Source organism: Camelus dromedarius, chromosome 1, assembly GCF_036321535.1.
Source record: "Camelus dromedarius isolate mCamDro1 chromosome 1, mCamDro1.pat, whole genome shotgun sequence".
In the NCBI taxonomy this organism is placed as follows: Eukaryota; Metazoa; Chordata; class Mammalia; order Artiodactyla; family Camelidae; genus Camelus; species Camelus dromedarius.
Window position 1 is genome coordinate 97,045,717 of NC_087436.1, and position 22,380 is coordinate 97,068,096.

Consider the following 22,380-nt stretch of genomic DNA (forward strand, 5'->3'; position numbering starts at 1 on the left):
TCAGTTTAAAAAAAAAAGAGGAAGTTCAGGCTAAGCAAAACTTGGGTCAACGGATGGCTTACGTAAATATGTAGGTTAGGTATGACTGGGACACTGCAGCCTCGGTCAGAGTCCCGCAAAAACAGCCACCTGGAGCCCTTCTCTCCTTCAAAGCAAAGCCTCTGAGCAGACAGGAAGAGTCAAAAGCAGTCACAACTCAAGCTGGTGCAAATAACCTAACAGCACAGACAGTCATCTATGTGACGTGATTTCAGAAGCACATACGCACACCACTTCCTGCCACCTAAAAAGTCTTTGACAGTTCTTTGAAACTTGCCTTATTTCTGTCAAAGCACAAATAGACATAAGGTGAACTGAATTCACCTGAATATGTTTGTAAAAAGAGGAAGTTTGAAGCACAACCTAGGAAAAGTTTAGAGATAAATCATCACTCTTCTCAGCCATACATTTTCACATATATTGATTTTATGACTGTTTTCAGATTCTGTTGAAATCTAAACTATCACCAGGGCCTCTTTATCTTTCAAGCCTCATCACCTTTCTCTGTTCCTCATGTGTGCATTCACCATAATGGTCTTCCTTCGAGTCTTTGATGAGACACTGATGCCCAGTCCAGTCTTGGAACTTGCTGTTTGCCTCCCAGTGTGCTTTTCTGGCCACACAAGCACACAGGCTTCTTGTCACCATGGCTCCTCAGCCCAGAAATCACCTCCACCGTGAAGCCCTCACTGGCCATCCCTTCTATAAGTGTCCACTGCCAGCTCTGACAACCCTCTGATGTGAACTTACTTTTCTTCTTGACACTTCTTACTTCCTCTTCACGCTTTTGGTATTTAAAATGCAAGCTCTCTTCATGAATTCACCCATTCAACAAACATTTATTGAGCACCTAACAGATGCCAGACACTCTTCTAGGTCCTTGTGATTCATTGGTGAATGAAACAGATAAAGTTCTTTGCCCTCAAGGAGCTTATGTCCTAGCTGTAGGATGGAGGTGCTCCTACGATAAACATAATAAATGGGGAAATACATGCTTGAAGGTAACAATGTTTTAGAGGAAAGGAGAAAATCAGAGCAAGGTAAGGAGTGTCAGGCTGTATGGGTAGGAACAGACTGAAATAACAAACAGAATCAAGGTAAGCCTCAGAAGGTGAAATTTGATCACGTTAAAGGAGATGAAGGTGTTAGCCATGCAGGTATCTGATGGTTGGAAGAGCATTTCAGGCAGGGGAACTGCTAATACAAAAACCCAAAGCCGATGCATGGGTGGCAAGTTCCAGACAGCCAGAGAGCTGTTGTGCCTACAGTTAAGTGAAGAGGAGACAATGGGAAGGAATGCCCTAGAGTCAGTGGGGCCAAGTTCATTTAGAATCTTTGACTTTGAGTGAAACTGATAGTCATTGCAGGGCTTGGAGCAGAGGCAGGAGGGAATCTGACTGATGGTTTAAAAGCTCACTCTGCCCTCTGACATGAAAATAGTCCATAGAGAGGGAAGGGAAGAATGAGACCATGCATGGACAGAAACACCGCGTGCGTGGCCCATGGATGCAGGAAGTCTTCGTTGAATGAATTAATAGATGACTGAATGGAAGGTGGAGGCTGAAGAGTAAGATGAACAGAGAGCCTCACAAGCATGAGGTAATGGGTGATATATTCACTGCTTTGGTAAACAGGCACAGTACATTAAGGCCACACCTTGGGATTATTTGTATGTGAATGTGTGTGTGTTTATATCCATATACATACATATGAATATTTCCTGCTTGCCTTCTCCGTGGAAAACAGTTTCAATTTTGACAGATGCCTTCCCCTCATTTATGCTACATCTATAAATGTATGCATAATATAGTGTTCATTAATGCCGAGCTCCACCTTTTATGGCTACTTCCATTTCCTGAAAAAATAGCACATTCTAATACTGCCTAGCTGAGATGGATTTTTTAAAATTCTAAACTTTATGGAAGAAGTCTGTTCTCATAAAAATAGAGGTCATGGTTTCAGTTCCCATTTAGGTATGTTAGTTTTAAAAGAGGAGAATTTTCTCTAGCCACAGATTCTTTCTCAACACCAACAAACTTACTTGTAAAGACTTAGTTTAGGCATGAGAAAGGGCCCAAAAAGTGACTCTGGAAAACCCTATACAAACTTATCCGGAAGGAAAAAAAAAATGACATATTAGCAGCAGATTCATATATGAAAGGCAGCAGGCATTTAAAACGTAATTTTTTTAAATCCCAGTATAGTTTCAAGATGATAAATTTCAAGGTTGGGCAATGTTAAGTTATGAAAAATTGTCTCCTTTATCTAATCACTCACAAATAATTTTCAAGTGTGTACTATGTGCCTGGCACTGACCGTACAAGCTGAGCAAGACAGTGGATGTGCCTGCATGGTTGATTGCCCACATTCCCAACCAAAGTAACATCACCCTCAAGGAGAGAAAATTTGCTCTGGGGCAAGACAAAAAAATTTAAACTTTTAATGTATAAAATATAGATACACATATAATACATAAACAGACATATAGTTTAGAGACTCCTTAGGAGGAAAAACAAATAAGGTTGAGAAACACTTGTCTACTGGAAGGCTAGTGATTATGATAAAATACGGTAACTGCAGTGATGGGGGAACGTATAGAACGTTGTGGAAACACATGCAGGGAACAGCTAACTTGGAGCAGGGGTCAGGGAGGGCTTCCAGGGAGAAGTCACACTTCAGCAGAGCTGTGAGAGATGACCAGGAGGAACTGCTCAGGCAAGCAGATGGAGAGTGCTGCTCTAGAATCAAAGCAGAGAAGAGCTCATGCAAAAGACAGGGACAATCACTGAATGGGACTTTCATTGAGGAAAAGCTATATAAACCCCTTAATTATCTAGCTTGGCTAATTTGATTAATGAATTCATGAAGTCAGGGCACAGAGAAAATACTGCAAACTGAAAGCTGGATTTGTTTCATATTTGGTACCTCTAGTCTGTCCTCTCTCACCTAAAGGCCTTTCATTCCATTGTCCACCATCATCACAGAGAGGTGCTCACCACCTCCTGCCAGAGAATTCCCACAGCCGCCCTCACTGGTCTCCCTCTGGGCACCCCACAGCATCATATCAACATAGTGACCTCAGGAAGTAAAGTGCTAAATCTAGCTGTTGAGAGAGCACCCCGATGTAACCTTCCTCTGCTCTCAAATCTTCATGTTGATCCAAATCACCCCTTGGCCTGCCAGCTAAGCATTTGTACAGCCAGGCTCTACACCACTGATCTGGGACTACTCAAGCATTCCTTTAAGTCAACAGTTCTTAAACATGTAGAATCTAATGAACTCTACAGCCCTCCCCTCATCCCTCCAGTCACAAATACGCAGAGTGCCTACGAGGTGCCGGGCACGGTTGTAATCACTGAGTACAGGGCCCGAACAGGGTGGAATAGGTCCTTCCCTCATGGACTTGCCTTCTCAGGGAGCAAAGGCAAGTAGAAATGTAATGAACAAGTAAATAAATCAAATGATTTCAATGAATGGTAAGTGCTGCGAAGTAAGTTTTAAAAGAGTCAGGGGTTAAAGAGTGACTGTAGATAAGGAGATGGAGGAGTAGGGTGAAGGGGTTGATACTTGAGCTGAGACCTGGATGGAAAATAACCAGCTACGTGACTATCAGAGGGAAGAAGCCCCCAAACGCGGGGAGCAGCCACTACAAAGGCCCTAGGATGGAAATGAAAATGCACAGAGGAGACATTGATGGTGGGGATACACCTCTCTAGCTATGCTGTTCTTAAAATATGATTTTCAGTATCAATGGTCTAATAGACTCTGCTACCCTACACATGCCTCCCAGGAACCCCAGGGTTTCCCCCAAAACAGTAAGTAAAGAGTTAATGTCTCCAGGACCCTGCACTTCAGATCAAATGGCTCCTTTCAGTGCAAATGACCAGAATCCATGTCCTATCATGTGTTAAATAATTTTACTATCACCTCTACACTGGAGCATAGTGTAGTGACATTGTCATACCAACTTCCAGGGAGAACCTGAAGATCCTAGAATCCATCCTGTATCTTTGACTAAGAATCCTAGCTTTATCTGCTAAAGAGGGAACGGCACACAGTGGTTGCACTTGTGTGAAGCATATTTTCTCAGTTTGAATCCTAGTTCTGACACTTAAGAAGTTGTGAGTCCATGGGAAAGTTGCCTAAAATTTCTATGTCTGAGTTTCTTATAAAATGAGAACAATGATAATGCCTCATAGGGTTTTTTTTGTGAGGAATTAATGACACAATGCATGGAAAGCACTTGAAAGACTTTTGGCATCTTAGAAATTATTCTAGTGGTTCTTTTATTTTTTTTTGAACCATAGTCAGTTACAATGTGTTAATTTCCGATGTACAGCACAATGTCCCAGTCATGCATATACATAAATATATTATTTTTCAGTAAAAGTTATTACATGATATTGAATATAGCTCCCTGTGCTATACAGAATAAATTTTTTAATCTCCCAAATTTATCTCTTCCCACCCCTTTTCCCCCAGTAACCATAAGATTGCTTACTATGTCTGCTAGTCTGTTTCTGTTTTGTAGATGAGTTCATTAATGTCCTCTTTTTTTCTTTTCTTAGATTCCACATGTAAATGGTATATGGCATTTTACTTTCTCTTTCTGGCTTACTACAGTTAGAATGACAATCTCTAGGTCCATCCATGTTGCTGCAAATGACATTATTTTATTCTTTTTTATGGTTGAGTAGTATTCCATTGTATAAGTAGACCACAGCTTCTTTATCTAATCATCTGTTGGACATTTAGCTTTCTTCCATGTCTTGGCTATTGTAGATAATGCTGCTAGGAACATTGGGGTGCATGTATCTTTTTGAATTAGAGGTCCTGCCAGATATATACCCAGGAGTGGGATTGCTGGATCATTTGATATGTTCATTTTTAGTTTTTTGAAGAATCTCCATGCTGTTTTCCATAATGGCTGTACCAAACTGCATTCCCACCAGTAGCATAGAAGGGTTCCATTTTCTCCACACTCTCTCCAGCATTTATCTCATGAACTTTTTAATGATGGCCATTCTGGCTAGTCTGAGGTGATACTTAATTGTAGTTTTGATTTGCATTTATCTGACAGTTAGTGATATTGAACATTTTTTCACGTGCCTTTTGGCCATTTGTATGTCTTCACTGGAGAATTGCTTGTTTGGGTCTTCTGTTCATTTTGGGGTTCATTTCATGTTTGGTTTTTTTTTTGTTTTGTTTTTAAGTTGTATGAGCTGTTTATACATTCTGGAAATTAAGCCTTTGTCAGTCACATCATTTGCAAATATTTTCTCACATTCCATAGGTTGTCATTTTGCTTTGCTTATGGTTTCCTTTGCTGTGCAAAAGCTTATAAGTTTAAATAGGTCCCACTTGTTAATTTTTCTTTTTATTTCTATTGCCTGGGTAGACTGCCCTAGGAGAATGTTGCTAAGATTTATGCCAGAGAATGTTTTGCCTGTATTTTCTTCTAGGAGGTTTATCATGTCTTGTCTCATACTTGTCTTTAAGACATTTTGAGTTCATTTTTGTGTATGGTGTGAAAGAGTGTTCTAACTCCATTGATTTACATGCTGCTGTCCAGTTTTCCAACACCACTTGCTAAAGAGACTGTCTTCTCTCCATTATATATTCTTGCCTCCTTTGTCAAAGATTAATTGATCCTAGATCTGTGGGTTTATTTCTGGCTTTCTATTCTGTTCCATTGATCCGTATGTCTGTTTTTATGCCAGTATCATGCTGTCTTGATTACTGTAGCTCTCTAGTATTATCTGAAGTCTGGGAGGGTTATTCCTCCAGCTTCATTCTTATGTGACTTACGAATTTCTGCTAAGTTATGCCTACCATCCCCACTCAAATTCATTCCATCTCCTCAGCCAAACATACTTTTTCCAATAGCCAAATCTCTACCAACTTAACAAAGCTCAGATAAAATACCACAACCACCATGAAACTTCTATTGATTTTAGCTTCCAGAAGAACCATTACCCTCCTCTGAATAACTATTAGTACACTGTTGATACTATGAGTCTAATTATTCGCTGTATTACAAAGTTGACTTTGTATAAATGTTTGGCATACTCTGCTAGATTATAAACCATTTAGAGCAACGCTGTCCCATAGAAATATAGTTTGAAATACATAAATAATTTAAAATGTTCTATTTAGCCACATAAAATTTTGAAGTGGTGAGATTAAGTTTAGTAATATATTTTTATTTAACTGCATAAGCAAAATATTGTAATTTACAATGAAAACAATTTAAACAAATTACTGAAATTTTTTCTATTTTCTTTTTTGTGCTAAGTCTTTGGAATCCGGTATGTATTTGACCCTTATAGTACATCTCAATTTGGACTAGCCATATTTCGAGTGCTCCATGGACACGTGTGGATAGTGGCCATCATTATGGAAAATGCAGCTTTAGGTAGGACATGTATTTTCCTATATAAGCTCTGTATTTATCATAATGTCTAGCATAGCTCATTCCCTATTTCAGAAGTTCAATTAATATGTGTCAAATTAATTACTCATCTTAGTAATTTATTTAAAATCAGTACAAAAATCTAACCCCGTGAAAACCATATTACTACTGTTCATAATACAAGTAAAAACACAGAAAAATATCTTGGTTTTCTTTAAAGGATAAGAAGTTTGTTCTTCCTCTGGAGTAATAAAATAAATTTTTCAGTTATATCTCTCATTAGAATGTAGTTTAGAAGTACAAGTTCTGGATCACTGAAAGAAATAGTATGTACAGCAAGAAAATTATTTAAATTTTTGTTTGTTTCCTGATAAGAGTAAGAATTTTAAACAAAAGTGAACAAAAGTAACTTTTTTTTTAATTTAGGTAAAATTGATTATATATACTTCGGTTGTACAACGTTACAATTCAGAATCTGTATACACTACAAAGTGAGCAACACCAAAAATCTAGTTACCAACTATCAAGTGACATTCTTCAAACATTTTGTGGACCCCTCCAAAACCTCCCTCCTTTCTGGTTGGTAGTCACCAATCTAATATCTGTATTTCTGAGTTTGTTTTTGTTTTGTTTTGTTTGATTACGTGGTTTTTGTTTTGTTTTGTGTTTTAGATTCCGCATATGAGTGAAATCATATGCTATTTGTCTTTCTCTGTCTGACTTACTTCACTTGCCATAATATTCTCAAGGTCCAACTACGTTGTCGCAAATGGAAAGATGTCATTCTTTTTTTATCGCTGAGTAGTATTCCATTGTATATATGTATCACATCTTTCTTATCCATTCACCCATGTATGAACACTTAAGTTGTTTCCATATCTTGGCTATTACAAATAATGCTGCAATAAACGTAGGCTGCATATATCTTTTCAAATTTGTAATTTTGTATTCTTTGGATAAATATCAAAAAATGGAATAGCTGGATCATTTGGTAATTATATTCTCAATTCTTCATACTATTTTTCATACTGGTTAGACCAATTACATTCCCACCAATTTACATTCCCACCAACAGCAAAATGTACAAAGGTTCTCTTTTCTCCACATCCTCTCCAACACTTTTTATTTCTTGTCTTTTTGATAACAGCCACCTTGAGAGTTTTTAGATAACTCATTGTGGTGTGGATTCTCATTTCCCTAATAACTAGTGGTATTGGACATCTTTTAATATGACTATTGGCCATCTGTATGTCTTCTTTGGAAAAGTGTCTATTTAGGTCCCCTGCCCATTTTAAATTGAGTTGTTTGGGGTTTTTTCATTGTTGTGTTTTATGCCTTCTTTATATATTTTGGATATTAACCCCTTGTCAAACATATGATTTGTAAACATCTTTTCTCACTCAGTAGGTTCCCTTTTCATTTTGATGATGATTTCCTCTACTGCCTAGAAGGTTTTTAGTTTGATGTAGTTGTTTATTTTTGCTTTTGTTTCCTTTGTCTTTGGAGTCAGATCCAAAAAACACATTTCTATGACCAATGTCAAGAGGTTGTGCCTATGTTTTCCTCTAGGATTTTCAGTGTTACATTCAAGTCTTTAATCCATTTTGAGTTAATTTTTATGTATGGTATAAGATACTGGTCTAGTTTTATTGTTTTGCATGTGACTGTTCAGTTTTCCCAATACCATTCATTGAAGAGACTTTCCTTTCTCTGTGGTATGTTCTTGGCTCCAATGTCATGAATTAATTCTCCATATATGTGTGGGTTTACTTCTGGGTTCTCTATTCTGTTCCACTGATTTATGTGTATGTTTTTATACAAATACCATATTGTTTTGATTACTGTAGACTTGTAGTATAGTTTGAAATCAGGGAGCATGATCCCTTCAGTTTTGTTTTTTATTCTCAAGATTGCTTTAGCTATCTGGGTTCTTTTGTGTTTCCATACAAATTTTAAAGTTATTTGCTCTAGTTCTGTGAAAAATGTCTGAAATTTTGTTAGGGAGTGCACTGACTCTGTAGATTGCTTTAGTTAGTGTGGATATTTTGATAATATTAATTCTTCCAGTCCATGAGCACAGGATATCATTCCATTTATTTGTGTCTTCACCAATTTCTTTTATTTATGTCTTACAGTTTTTAGTGTACAGGTATTTCACCTCCTTAGTTAAATTTATTACTAGATTTTTTTTTTTTTGGTTGCAATTGTAAATGGGATTGCTTTCTTAATTTCTCATTCTGCTAGTTCATTATTAGGGAATGGAAATGCCACAGCTTTCTGTATATTGATTTTGTGTTCTGAAACTTTACTGAATTGATATATTAGTTCTCCCAGTTTTTTCATGAATTTTTAGAGCTTCCTATATGTAGTATTATACCATGTGCAAATAGTGACAGTTTTACATTTTATTTTTTGATTTGGATGCCTTTTATTTATTTTTTTTCTTGTCTAACTGCTATGGCTAAGACTTTCAGTACTAAGTTGAATAAAAGTGGTGAGCATCCTTGTCCTGTTCCTGATCGTAGTGTAAATGCTTTTAGCTTTTCACCATTGAGAATGATGTTTGCTGTGGGTTTGTCATATATGACTTATTATGTTGAGGTACCTTTTCTCTTTACCCACTTTGCTGACAGTTTCTATCATATATGGATGTTGAATTTTATCAGATTCCTTTTCTGCTTCTATTGAGATGATCATATGGTTCTTATCCTTCATTTTGTTAATATGGTGCATCATATTGATTGATTTGTGAAAGTTGAACTATCCTTGCATCCCTGGAATAAATCCCACTTGATCATGGCATATGATTATTTTAATGTATTATTGGAGTCAGTTTGCTAATATTTTCTTGAGAATTTTTGCACCTATGTTGATCAAGGATATTGGCCTGTAACTTTCTCTTTTTTTTGTAGTATTCTTGTCTGGTTTTGGTACCAGAGTCACACTGGTTTCATAAAATGAGGTTGGGAGAGTTCACTCCTTTTCAACTTTTTGGAAGAGTTTGAGAAGGATTGGTATTATATATTCTTTGACTGTTTGGTAGAATTCACCCATGAATTCATCTGGTCCTGGATTTTTGTTTGTTGGGAAGTTTTTGATTACTGTTTCAATCTTCTTTACTAGAAATCGATCTGTTCATATTTTCTATTTCTTCATGATTCAGTCTTGGAAGATTACCCATTTCTTCTAGGTTGCCCAATTTTTTGGTGTGTAATTGTTTGTAGTAGTTTATTATAATCTTTTTTATTTCAGTGGTATCAGTTGTAATTTCTCCTCTAGGTATTACATTTATAAATATATATGCACATAATAAAGGAGCACCAAAATAAATAAAACAAATATCAACTGATCTAAAGGGAGAAATTGACAGAAATACAATAATAATAAGGGACTTTACATCAATGGATAGTTCATCCATACAAAAAATCAATAAGGAAACATCAACTTTAAACAAACACATTAAGTAAAATGAACCTAATAGGTATATATAGAACATTCCATTCAAAAGCAGCAGAATATACATTTTTCTCAAGTGCACATAGACTGTTCTTCAGACTAGATTGCACATTAGGCCACAAAAGAAGTCTCAATTAATTCAAGGAGATTGAAATCCTATCAAACATATTCTCCAGCAAAAAAAAAAAAAAAAAAAAAAAAAAATGGAATGAAACTAGTAATCAACTACAAGAAGAAACTGGAAAAATCACAAAAATGTAGAGATTAAACAACATGCTAGTAAACAACCAATGGATCACTAGGAAATTAAGGACAAAATAAAAAATATATATACAAATGAAAACAGAAACACAACATACCAAAATCTATGGAATGCAGCTAAAGCAGTTGTAAGAGGAAAGTTTATGATGATACAGGCTTACCTCAGGAAACAAGAAAAATTACAAATAAATAATCTTACTTCATACTTAAAGAAATTAGGAAAAGAACAAACAAGTCCAAAGTTAATAGGAGGAAGGAGATAAATATTATAGTGCATATAAATGAAAAAGACAGTAGAAAAAAATCAATGAAATGAAGAGTTTGTTCTTTGATAAGAAACAACGACAAAGCTTTAGCTAGACTAACCAAGAGAAAAAGAACTCAAACAAAATCAGAAATGAAGAGTAATTAACTCTTAAATGTGCAGGATTTTTCTCATTCAAAATATTTTGATGTCATTTTCCTAGTCACCACATGATTTTTTCTTAAAATGTTGTGTTCTGAAATGTATTCAATGTTTTTTATAAATGACTTTTCTAGTTGCTCAGATACAGTTACAGAAAATTTATAACATTTTTTTTCAATAGTCATTAACAATATACTGTCAGGACCAGACCGACTTGAATTGTTCCTATTAGAAAGTTGATATGAAAGAAAGTAGAAATTCTGATTAGGTGATCTATCACTTTAAAATTATAGCTACCCACTCCTTCCTTATCAATGTTACTCCTATTTTTTCTTTTAACCATAAGTATCCATATGTCTGCAGTATTGATTCTGGTAGATAATTATAAAGAACTGACCAAACACAGTAATTATGGAAGTAAAATAACTCACCTTTGGCAGTCTCAATGGTAATTTGCAAATTGGCAACTGATAATGATTTTCATTAAGTATAAGAGATTGATCCAAGTTGTGGGCTATCCTTTCTTTAGGTACTTTATAAACTACCAGGGTGCCCTTATAATGAGGACAGCTATAGTTTCCAAATTCATCCACCTCTTTGATTTGGAGTTCCAGTCTAGGTTTCCTTTGTAAATGAAAAATAAGCTTGTAGTCTTTTCCATAATCCTTCCCATTGCCTAAATAGAAGTAAAATGCATTTGTTACTATGAAGACATAGCGTGTTTCCTTACTTAATTTTTTAAAATCCAAACAATCATTTGTTTTTCAAAATGCATCCTTTTTGTGTAATTGACTCTTGTCAAAACATAACCTAACAGGGCAGCAGTAGGCTGAGACTACAGATTACTGAAACGATTCATCTGGTTGAACCAAGAGCTCTCTGGCTGCTTCTAGATCTAATAATCTTTGAGTTTCTTTTTCTATTCCATTTTCTTTTTCAATTCCATTTTGTTATAACAAGAAACCATTGGGTATATCCCGCTCTTTCTCTACTTAAAAAATTATTTTCACTTCTTAAGAATTATATTTTCCTTTCCTTTAAGTAGTCATACAATGTTTCCCACCATCACAACCTCACAATGGACATTCTAGAATGGCACTCTCCTATATGGTAGCCACTAGCAACACGTGGCTTTTTAAATTAAAGTTAAAATTTATTAAAAAATGAAAAATTCAGTTCCATAGGCACTCGTCACGTTTCACGTGTTCAGTAGCCACATTTGTCTAGTAGCTGCCTTATTGAACAGTACAAATATAAAGCATTTTCACCATCGCAGGAATACAGTGCTGTTCTAGAACTTCCAAATGGAATAGTTACTAGATTAAATAGTTACTAAAATTTCTATTAAAACCTGGTGAATTCCTCCCAAACAAGGATATGTAAAAGTCTTCTCTACTGTCCACTGAAAATAATGGCACTTTAGTGAACATAATGTTTCACTCACAGGGGTTTTACCATGACAATCAGGATATCTGATCCTGTCACTGCAAAAGTACAACAGACACTGCCGTATTTCCTAAGGCAGAGTACATTACCCTTTGCAAATTGAAAAGTAAGCTTTTACAATGTAGCAGTTATGATATGTTTCTGAAACATAAAGATGTAGACTCAAGTTCAGCCTCTACTATTAATCTCCTCTGTCATATTTATCCACTTCTTTTACATCTCTGAACTTCTTGACGTCTTAATATCCTTACCTTTAAAACAAGAGAAATGAAACTCATCTTCTAGCATTGTTTTGGAATGAAATGAGATAATATAGGTAGAATGATTGGCACATGGCCTGGCACATAATAAGGGCACAGAAAATAACAGCGGTGATAGCAGATGAGAAGAAAGAAGCAGGACTCTTCCACTGTTTTGAATTTGTATGACAAAAAAATAACCCATTTAAAATTTTTAAAGAAATGTTAATATGAAACTTCTATATCTAAGTTGCAGCTTCCTGCTGCTCTGAGAGGTCTGAAGGATGACTGCCCAGAGTTCTCTCTTTCCCTCTCTCTCATGGGAAGGTTTCCATCTTGCCCAGTGAAATAAGAGTAAGAGATGTAGATGACACCAATACCTTTCTCCTTGTTGTAACTGCTAGAGGTCATTTTTGTGAATTTCTAAAGCACGGTTAACTCTAGACTTAGAATACCTCAGGTTAGGGAAGGTACAGGAGTATGTTCCTTTGCACAAATTTCTATTTTACAGGCAACCTGGCTCCTTGAACAAAACAGATTCCTAGGACATCCTAGGACAGTTATGGCTAGCCAGGGTTTGCCTTCTTAAGTTTCACTCTGGTAAAAAGGAAAAAACAAAGAAAAGAAAAAAGAAAAATTATTTGGAGTCACTGAAATAGTAAATAGTAAATTAGAGTTTCTGGATCACTGGGGTAACTAACATCTGGCACACTTCTGCTTCCATATCACTAAAGTACTATCAAGAAATCTGTTGCTACTTTGGTCACAATAGAATAAAATTTAGTAAATTTCTCCTTCCACCCCTTGAAAGATACTCCCTCCATGTACATAATTACTTATAAGGAATAATTTATATACAGTGTATAAGGATTGAGGAAGAAACATAGCCACATAGGTTCAATTTAGACATAAAATGTATCTACCTCTTATTGCCAGATGATTTTAAAAAACAAAAATATGTAATGTAAATCTCTGAGTCATACTTATATATAAAATAAGGATGAAATTATTGAGGATTTACTTACAATAAATAGCATGATTTTGGTGTTATAAACAGAAAGCATTATGCAGATTTTTTAAAAAGATATAACACTATATTTTGGAGATCCTTTGTCACAGAAAAAAAAGAGAACTGATAAAAGGACAAATAGCACAAAGAAATTGTAGTTTTTTTTTTTTTCTCCCACTCTGGCATATTTAGAGAAGTCAACCCAAAAGCTGTTATTGCATACTAAAATTATGAAGTCAATCATTAGCTAACCTTTTGAGAACCTCTTTCTCCTCAACATATTATGTGTATAATTCCTAGTAAGGATAGTAGGCTAACAGCTATACAATAAATATTTGTCATATAAAGAACTACAGAATTTATTTATATTTTGTGAGTTACTAGAGATTTCTTATAGCAATATATTTTCTTCTCAGTAATGAGTATTAGACTATTTTTCATTGAAGACATAGGAATTACAAATGCAGAAATGTATGCTTTTGCTTAGAAAAGTCAGATGAAGAGGTGACAGGCTAGCAACCCGGAGACCCAGAAGACTCCTATGAGAACCACTGGCTCGGAATATTCCTATATTCTAACACATTTCCACCAGTTTTAAGTACTTTCACCATAAGCATCTTTGCTGTAGACATCTTTGCCACAAGCATTTTTGCCACAAACATTTTACCATATATCTGGCTAGAAGGCAATTTTACCATAAAAGATAAAATAACTGGCTAGTAGTTTGGTTTGATATATACAACAACAACAAAAAAATCATGACAGATGACAATGATTTACCCCAAAAATTGGTTTCTCATTTTGAAACATACTAAACTGGGGGAGAAAGAGGCTGAGACGAAGGGCCTGACAAGCTCAAAGTTGAACCTCCATTTCCCGCAGAACTTTGGAACATCTACCAATGGACATGTGACAGTAGGCCAAGGGCACACAGTGTCTACAGGTTTCACAATGCAACACAAATCTCAGTTATAAATAGGCATCCTTGTATTTGGGAACTGATATCTCTTTTAATGAAGGATAAGTGTTAGCAAATAAGAAAAAGTGTGATGCTAAACAAAGAGACTAATCAACAAGTTTTTTAAAAAATGTCTAAAATATTATGAACAAAAGACTTGGAAGGTAAGATCTTAGGTACAGCCCACAAAATAAAATCAGTTATCTGTGCAGCATTGCCATGAATCTATGCACATTTTCATTGTATTTAAATATTTTCTATTTCACAATACAGTCTTTAAAATTTTGTTATTTTATTTCTCCTGTTATATTATGTCCTTTTAAATTCCCTTTTATTTTTTTTTAATTGTATCTTTTATAACAAAATTGCCTTACAGCCAGTTAGTTATAAGGCAAAAATGCTTGTGGCTAGCTGTCTATGCGAAAGATAGTGATGGTGAAAGTATCAGACATGATCTTCAACACTTTCACATCTAAGCTTCCATCTTCCATTGCTTGGTTCACTGCAGTGGCACATTAACTGGTCTTCCTGCTTCTACCCTTGCCTTACACAATCTGCCCTAAACAAGAGAGGGTTACTGACCTTCTCATAGGCAAGGGCTGAGTGTCCTATTGCCTGTGGTAGGGAGTGGAGCATCTGCTAAAATAAGAGTGCCTGGAGGTAGCCAGCGCGTGTGCAGTTCCTCCATATAGGAATGGAGAAGTCGTCTTCACTCAAGGAAAATGAGTCAGGCAGGATGCTGGGATCCTTTCTGCTTTGCCTTTCCTAGAGACCTAGGCTCTATCTGGAACCTCACTGGATTTTCTCCATCTAACAGGAGCAAGACCCTCAGTAAGGAACTGATACTTCATCCTTCCATGAGGGCTCATGGTCACCTCTGTGAATCTCACAGACAAATAGCCAGAGGGAAACACAGCTGCTGTCCCAAGTATTACAGGAAGTCATTTGCATCATGAGTTTGGGTGGAACACTTCCAGGTTTTGACTGTTTTCTTAGAGGGATTGTCTCAGGGTGGTTTCTGCTCCGGAAGCCAAGTAGGAAGGGATCTCTTCCACCCTTCCTCCCCGCCCTCCTCTCCTTTCCCTTCCCCTTTTCCTGACATTCTGTCACTCACACTGTGGCCCATCAGCTGGCCCAGAGGACTGCAACTCTGCGCATGAAAGTGGAAGAGATACTTCAAACTGAGACACCTAGATTCTCACTTATTTCTGGGACACTAGAAAAAAAGGCAGCCTCGGCTTCAAAGCCACATGCTTTCTGAAGCAAGAGGGAGCAAAGAGCCAGTGGAGCTTGGAGTAATTTCCGGAATCAGAGAGAAAATGGGCACTATTTAAAAATCAATGGAATCTATACTAATTTATAAGTAAACAGAGAATATTACCAATCAAGTTTATCTCAAGACCCCTGGACCAGAAATCCCCACAAAACCCATTCCTGAATTTCCCCTCACACCTCATCCGTACATGTGTACCTGTTAGATCTTATTCCACCTTGAGGAAAGGAGTTAGAAGGGCTGGGGGGTGGAGGGGGCAGGATTAATGAAAAAGAAATTGCTGTGCTGGCAACTCCCCCAAGGATCTTTTTCTCTCTTCTCTCTCACAGCTGCTTTCTTTGTGTTCTCCTTCGGCTTCCTTTTCTCTTTCTCTTTCTCTCCTTTTATCTCTTCTGTCTCGTCCATTCCCTCACCTTCCCCACCTCTCCTGCCACCTCTCATCATCATTCACCCTGTTTGTTTTCCTCAGCGTTGTCATATCTTCCTTCATTCACTACTTATGTATTTATGGTAGTGATGACGTAGCGATGTCCTGGGCTCCATTCCAGGCTCGGGGGTGCACAGCAAGAAAGACACAGTCCCTGCCCCCATGGAATTTATATTCCAGTGAGGAACTGAAGTATAGGAATGAAAAGAAGTAAACAGATAAATAAATAAAGTAATTGCAGGTTGTGGTAAGATTTATAATGGAAATAGAAATCACTAGATAAAGATAAAGGTAAGAGGGAAGCTGGGGTGTGTCATCTAGATCTGGGGCTCTGAACAGCTTTTGTGTCATGAACGCTTTTGGAGTTTGGTGAAACTTCTGGATTCCTTCTCAGGGTAGTCTTTTAAATATATAAAATAGAATGAACGGAATGATAAATAGGACAAGTATACTGGAATATAGCACTAACGACACTTCTCGTGGGAGTCCACTGACCCCAGATTGGATTCTTTGTAGCACAACATAAAGTGTTTGGATATTGTTTTAAGTAGAATGGGAAGTAATTATAGAGTTTTAATCAGGGGAGTAATAAAGTATGATTTATATTTTTAGACCGCTGTTGTTAATGTATGGAAATACATTTCATGTGGCTAATAGTGAAAGCTGAGGAATATTTAGGAGGTGGCTACACTGGTGTAAGAAAGAGATGATCCTAGCTTGGACTCAGATACAGTGACTACGGAGGAAACTTTCTAAAAGAATGTCTGTGCACAAAGGAACACGCATACCCTGAAAAGAGAAGAAAGAGACTGGAAAGGAAGAAGCACATAGGTCTCTTTTCTCTTCCTACTTTTCCAAAGCCTCCACTTAATCCTTTGAAGATTTGCTTAGTAAAACACATTTAGTGAGCTCCTTCTGAAGCTTGTGGCCAGTAGCCCACAGAATATGCAAAAAGTTTTTTTTTATATACTTACTTGAAGCAAATATGTTTCCAGTAAACCTTAAAAGAAGTTGTTCTCCTTCTTTCACTTGGAAATGGCGAGATGGCTCTGGAGGACCACTGAACCCTTCCATGCGCAAATTCCTAAGCACCTGGTTTAAATCCTTAGCAGGCACCACTAAAATAACGACTCTCTGTGGGTTGTCTTTCTCATGATACAGCACAACGCAGGCAGTGGTGCTGAACGTGGCTTCCTCCAAAGACTTGACGAAAGAAACCAAATGGATGTTGTCCACCATGGAAGACAGGTGAAGCACGATAAGCCTGCATGGAAGGAAAAAAGAGTGAGCAGAGGGAAGCATCCAGTCTCAAAAATACTACTAAAACAAATCCCTCTCCCTGGGCTGGACCACCCGTCACTTAGTCATTCTCCAGAAAACTGCCTGTAAGCGCCCCCTCCCCTAGAACAGCCACACATTCACAAAGACAAACTGATGCAGGCGTGTAAAGCCAGCCCCCTTGGTACTCACGCTTCAGAGCTTCCCTGAGGTATCAGGCTGAGCCCAAACCCTAGTTTTTTCCATTTCTTCCCTTGCCCTGCCTGCTTCTTTCCTTCCCTTACAGGAGTCACCTGATAGCCCTCTCTCAATGAGTCACTCACATTCTCATCTTAATCTCTTTTTCTAGGGACCCTGACACAAGACAACTGTAGATGTGAGCTTTTCCTTTATGAGATAAAAGCTATCTTTGGACATATGACTGCCCTCTCTTTATGAGTGTCTACTTCTTGTGAACCTTAAAATTGTCTAAAACTCCTCTCATAATGAGCTGTCTAGAGAACATGGAAATGAGAAAGCAAAATCAGGACACTGAAGTAACAAATTCAGTTTCTATATACATAGTTAGCAGATGAGCATAATATGAACAGTTAATTACTATCTCCATGGAATTTCAGCAATGAAGGTGCTATTTTAAAACTATTTTGGAGTTAGAAGAAAGCTGTAAAAATAAATCTAAGTTAAGAGTGGTTTCCAGAAGCACTTATTAAACTATCATGAATGAAATTACAGATAGCATATTCATGTCGGATCTAGTTTGCATTTTTAGCACACCCTAAAGGACTATCTATAATTCTATTTGAGGAACAAAAAATCTCGTCCTATGATTGTGCTTCTGTAAACATCAATTATGAACCATGAGGATATCATCTCATCAACTGGTATTGTTTACTGTAGTATTACCTCTCTAAATGGTCACACAATTCAAATGATATCAAGCCACTCTGCATGGTTCTCACCGCAACCCCGTCAAGCACAAACCAACCACTATCTCGGCTTCTGAATCCCAATAATTTCAAAGATTCACAGGCGTTGTTCCCAGGTTTTCTTATGGAGGTGCTTTTTGTCCTGTATTGCAGTAGCAGGAGAGAAATTGGTGAAATTTGAGTAGCATAAATTATATTTAATGCATTCATTCTCTCATTAAGTGAATAATCCAATAACAATTCATTAAGTATATGCTATGTGCCAGTAATTATGTTGTGCACCAGGAGTACAAAGATAAGAAATATATTGCTCTTGCCCTACAGAAGCTCACAGTATTAACAATATGAAACAGTTACAGGCCAAGGAGATCTGTGTGGCAATGATGGGAATATATAGGGTGGTTTAACAGCAGAAGAAAGGTGCTTGGGAAAGCTTGCAAAGTGGAAATGCTAATACCTGAGATGAGCTTGGGAGAATGAGAAGCATTTTACTACTGGCAAAAGAGCTTTTTAAAGGACTCTAAACATTAATAAACTCAATAACGTAAACCGGATGCTTCAGGATAGCCAAGACTCGTGGTATAGCAATCATTGACTCTGGAGCAATCCTGCCTACTTTCAACTTCTGAGTGGCTCTGCTTTGCCTCTAACTAAATGTATGACCATGGGCAAGTTATTTGATCTCCTTGTATCTCAGTCTTTTTATTTGTATCATGAGAGTAATAATACTATCTATATCATAGGGTTAAATGTGTTAATATTTGTAAAGCACTTAAAATTATAATAAGCGTAAATGGTATCGATAACCTCATCCTAACTCCTACAGCAGACATGGTCAATTAGTTTCTCATACAGTTCTCCCTCTTGCTTAACCTGCCCACCCAGAAGCTATGAAAGAGGCAGTTGCGTGTACTATGTGATACTTTCCCCAACCAGAGCTGATTTTACTAGCAGGAGACCAATTTCCAAAACCCAGACAATGTGATTCCTTTCTTTGGAAGAGCCCAGAGATTGTAACTTGTTGTCCTGGCTATGAAAATGAATAAGCAGAGAGGTTGTTAAGGAAGGGGAAACAGAGCAGATGCTAAGAGAGAAAAGGAGAAAAATCAAGATGAAAGAATCAGTGTAGTCTTATAGCTGGAGAAAGCAGCTATTATAGCCTTACAATAAACTCTTCTTTTCTTAAATTCACTTGAATGGATATCTGTTTCTCACAACTAAAAGAAGAAAAATCCTTGATCCTGAACATCTTGCTGGAAAAACCTAAACAAAACCTGGTCTAATGGTGCTACAAGCCACAAGAGGACAGAACCATTCTAGCGAGGTACTCAGAATGAAGATGCAAGTGTGAATCCCACATCTTTATTTGTGAATAGAATTTGTTACGGTTTTAAAACTACTTTAGTTTCACAGGTTGAGCTGTCCTGTGAACCAAAGATTAGGAAATGAGCTAGATTTTAAATGTCTACTCTGAAAACTTTAGACTAGGTCGATCAACCAGATTAAAATCAGGAGGACAGGGGAAAACAGAACAGTTTTTGGCTTTTGGTTTATAACCACAAATATGGTAAATTTTTTAACCCTTGTAAGTTAATAATTTATTAACACAGGAAGTTACATTCATACTGAATCGAGAACTTTGGTCATTTACTAGAAATTGACTTAATTATATGTAATTTTTTTTTCTGTTAACAACTCTCACATTTTTTCTGCTCATCACCTAAGTTTTCCATGAAGACCTACGTGTTCTCAATTGTAATGGGGCTGACCCTACTCCCAGGTGTAGGTGGGGATATAATCTGAGCCAAATAGTACATTTGGCATTCATTTTGCCAAAAAAAATCCAATTTCCCCTCATTCTGAGCATGATAGGGTCGTACTTCCTTGTTGCCTGTGGTTGAGTGGGGCCATGTGACTAGTTCTGGTTAATGAATAGTGAACAAAGTCATTTTGTCATTTTCAGGTTAAGCATTTAATTGCTAGTGCGGGTCTATCCAAAGCTCTTTCTTCTACCACCATGATAGCAACCAAACAGTGGGAGCCCTTCAGCTTCAGTCTAGGGGTGAGGATGACCAGGTAGCAGCCTGTCTTTGGTGAAACAGGTTATTGTTATCATACCATAAACTAGGCTGGTCTGCCCCAGTACTTCCTTTTAGTCTCAGTGATCTGTTCAGTGACGGGTTTGTGACAGATTTGGCGTAAGAATAAGACCCAGGCTTTTACGTATACTCACAGGGAATAAAAGATTCTTCTTTTCTACTGAACTTGTGGTTTTGATGATGTAGCCATATTGCCAGCATGAGGAATAAGCATGTTGGAGAATGGAATTGCCACAGAGGAAGGCAGACAGAGAAGACGAGAGACTGGGCTCTTTCTAGTTCAAGAAAGCTATTAAGATAAATACATTTCCAGATTTTTAAATTACATGGACCAAAGAATTCATTTTTCCTTGAGCACTTTGGGTTTGCATTTCTGTCACTTAAAGTCAAAGAAGTCCTTAATGATATAAAGATCAAATTTGGACTTTATTTTTTTCCAGTTGAAATGCAGCTGACATGTAACATTGTGCAAGCTTAATATGTACAATGTGATGACTTGATACTTATATATATTGCAAAATTATTACTGCAATAAGGTTAGAGAGCACATCTATCACCTCAAATTTAGACTTTAATATGATAAGAGATACAACTCATACTGAAATTAAATAATTTAGTGGCGTCCTTATTTATCTCAGCTGTTCTTAGCAGCTCTGCAACTAACCTCTTCCTTTCATGGATGCTATTAGCAAACTTTGACAACTAGTGTTGCCTGGTAGTGGATAGCACGTGATCATACAACACAAAAGATGACATTTTTATGTACTAATAGTTCCATAAAACATAATCAACCTTTATTAGATCAATTTGTTTATTTAGGAATAACTGATTTTGCTATTTCTTGAGTACAAAACTCTCTCCATGTCCAAAATTCCAGGCATTAAGGGAATATGATTGGCCCATTTTGGGTTAAATATTCAGTTATAATAGGGACATTGAAGAACATGAAAGCTCCCATTAGAGCCACATGGATAGAGAAGATAATTTCCAGTATAATTACCCAAAAATAAAGTGGCAAGATAGACAAACCAACAGGTATCTACTCCAGGCTGCCTTTTTCACATCTAACAGTGTCCTGATGCCTTTAATGCCACAATGGAAAGACATGCAGAAGATTTTTCCTAAGATAAAAATGGTCTGTTCCAAGGTACCTCAATATTTTGTCTCTGTAAGTAGAAACAGACATAATAGGAAACTTTTCAAGGAAAGCTTTGTTTGTTTTTTAGACTATATTTTTAGTGCAGTTTTAAGTTCACAGCAAAATTACGAGGAAGATACGGAGATTTCCCATGTATCTTCTGCCCCCATACATACATAGCCTCCCCCATGATCAACATTCCCCACTAGAGTGGTACATCTGCTACAGTTGATGAACTTATATTGATACATCATAATCACCCAAAGTCCATAGTTTCAGTAGAGTTCACTCTTCGTGTTGTACATACTGTGGGCTTGACAAATATATAATAACATGTATCTATCATTATCACATAGTACAGAGAATTTTTAGGGTCATGAAAATACTCGCTACCCCAAAAAGTCTGTGTTCTTTTTGTTCATCCCTCTCCAACACCAAACTCTGAAAACCACTGATTTTTTTACTATCGTCATAGTTTTGCCTTTTCTAGAATGTCACACAGTCTGTATCATAAAGTATGTAGCCTTTTCAGATTGGCTTCCTTCACTTAGCAAAATGCATTGAAGATTCCTCCATGTCTTCCTGTGGCTTGTTAGCTCATTCCTTTTTGGTGCTGAAACACATTTTATTATATGGATGTTATTTATTCATTCATTCACATGCTGAAGGACAGCTTGCTTGCTTCCAAGTTTTCACAATTATGAACAAAGCTGCTTTAACATCTGTGTGCAGGTTTTTGTGTGCATATACATTTTTAACTCCCTTGGGGGAAATACCAAGGAGTGCTATTGCTGGATCATATGGTAAGATTATATTTAGTTTTTTAAGAAACAAACAAACTGTCTTCCAGAGTATACCATTTTGCATTCCCACTAGCAACAAAATGAGAATTCCTTCTGCTCCCCATCCTCACCAGCAATTGAGGTTGTTAGTGTTCAGGATTTTCGCCATTCTTCTAGGTATGTAGTGGTATCTCCTTGTTGTTTTCATTTGCATCTCACTGATGACATATG

General features: G+C 36.9%; 1 protein-coding gene across 2 annotated transcripts in view; it reads right to left on the reverse strand.

Moving 5' to 3' along the window:
• DTHD1 (death domain containing 1) overlaps positions 1-22,380 on the reverse strand; it is a 62,005-nt gene that overhangs the window by 17,922 nt on the left and 21,703 nt on the right. For both annotated transcript variants that reach the window (XM_010982443.3, XM_064487553.1), the window contains 3 exons: positions 18,108-18,272; positions 16,901-17,190; positions 11,006-11,250 (listed from right to left, as the gene is read on the reverse strand). In XM_010982443.3, the coding sequence (XP_010980745.2) occupies positions 11,006-11,250; positions 16,901-17,190; positions 18,108-18,272 (700 nt within the window). The remainder of the gene's footprint in view (positions 1-11,005; positions 11,251-16,900; positions 17,191-18,107; positions 18,273-22,380) is intronic.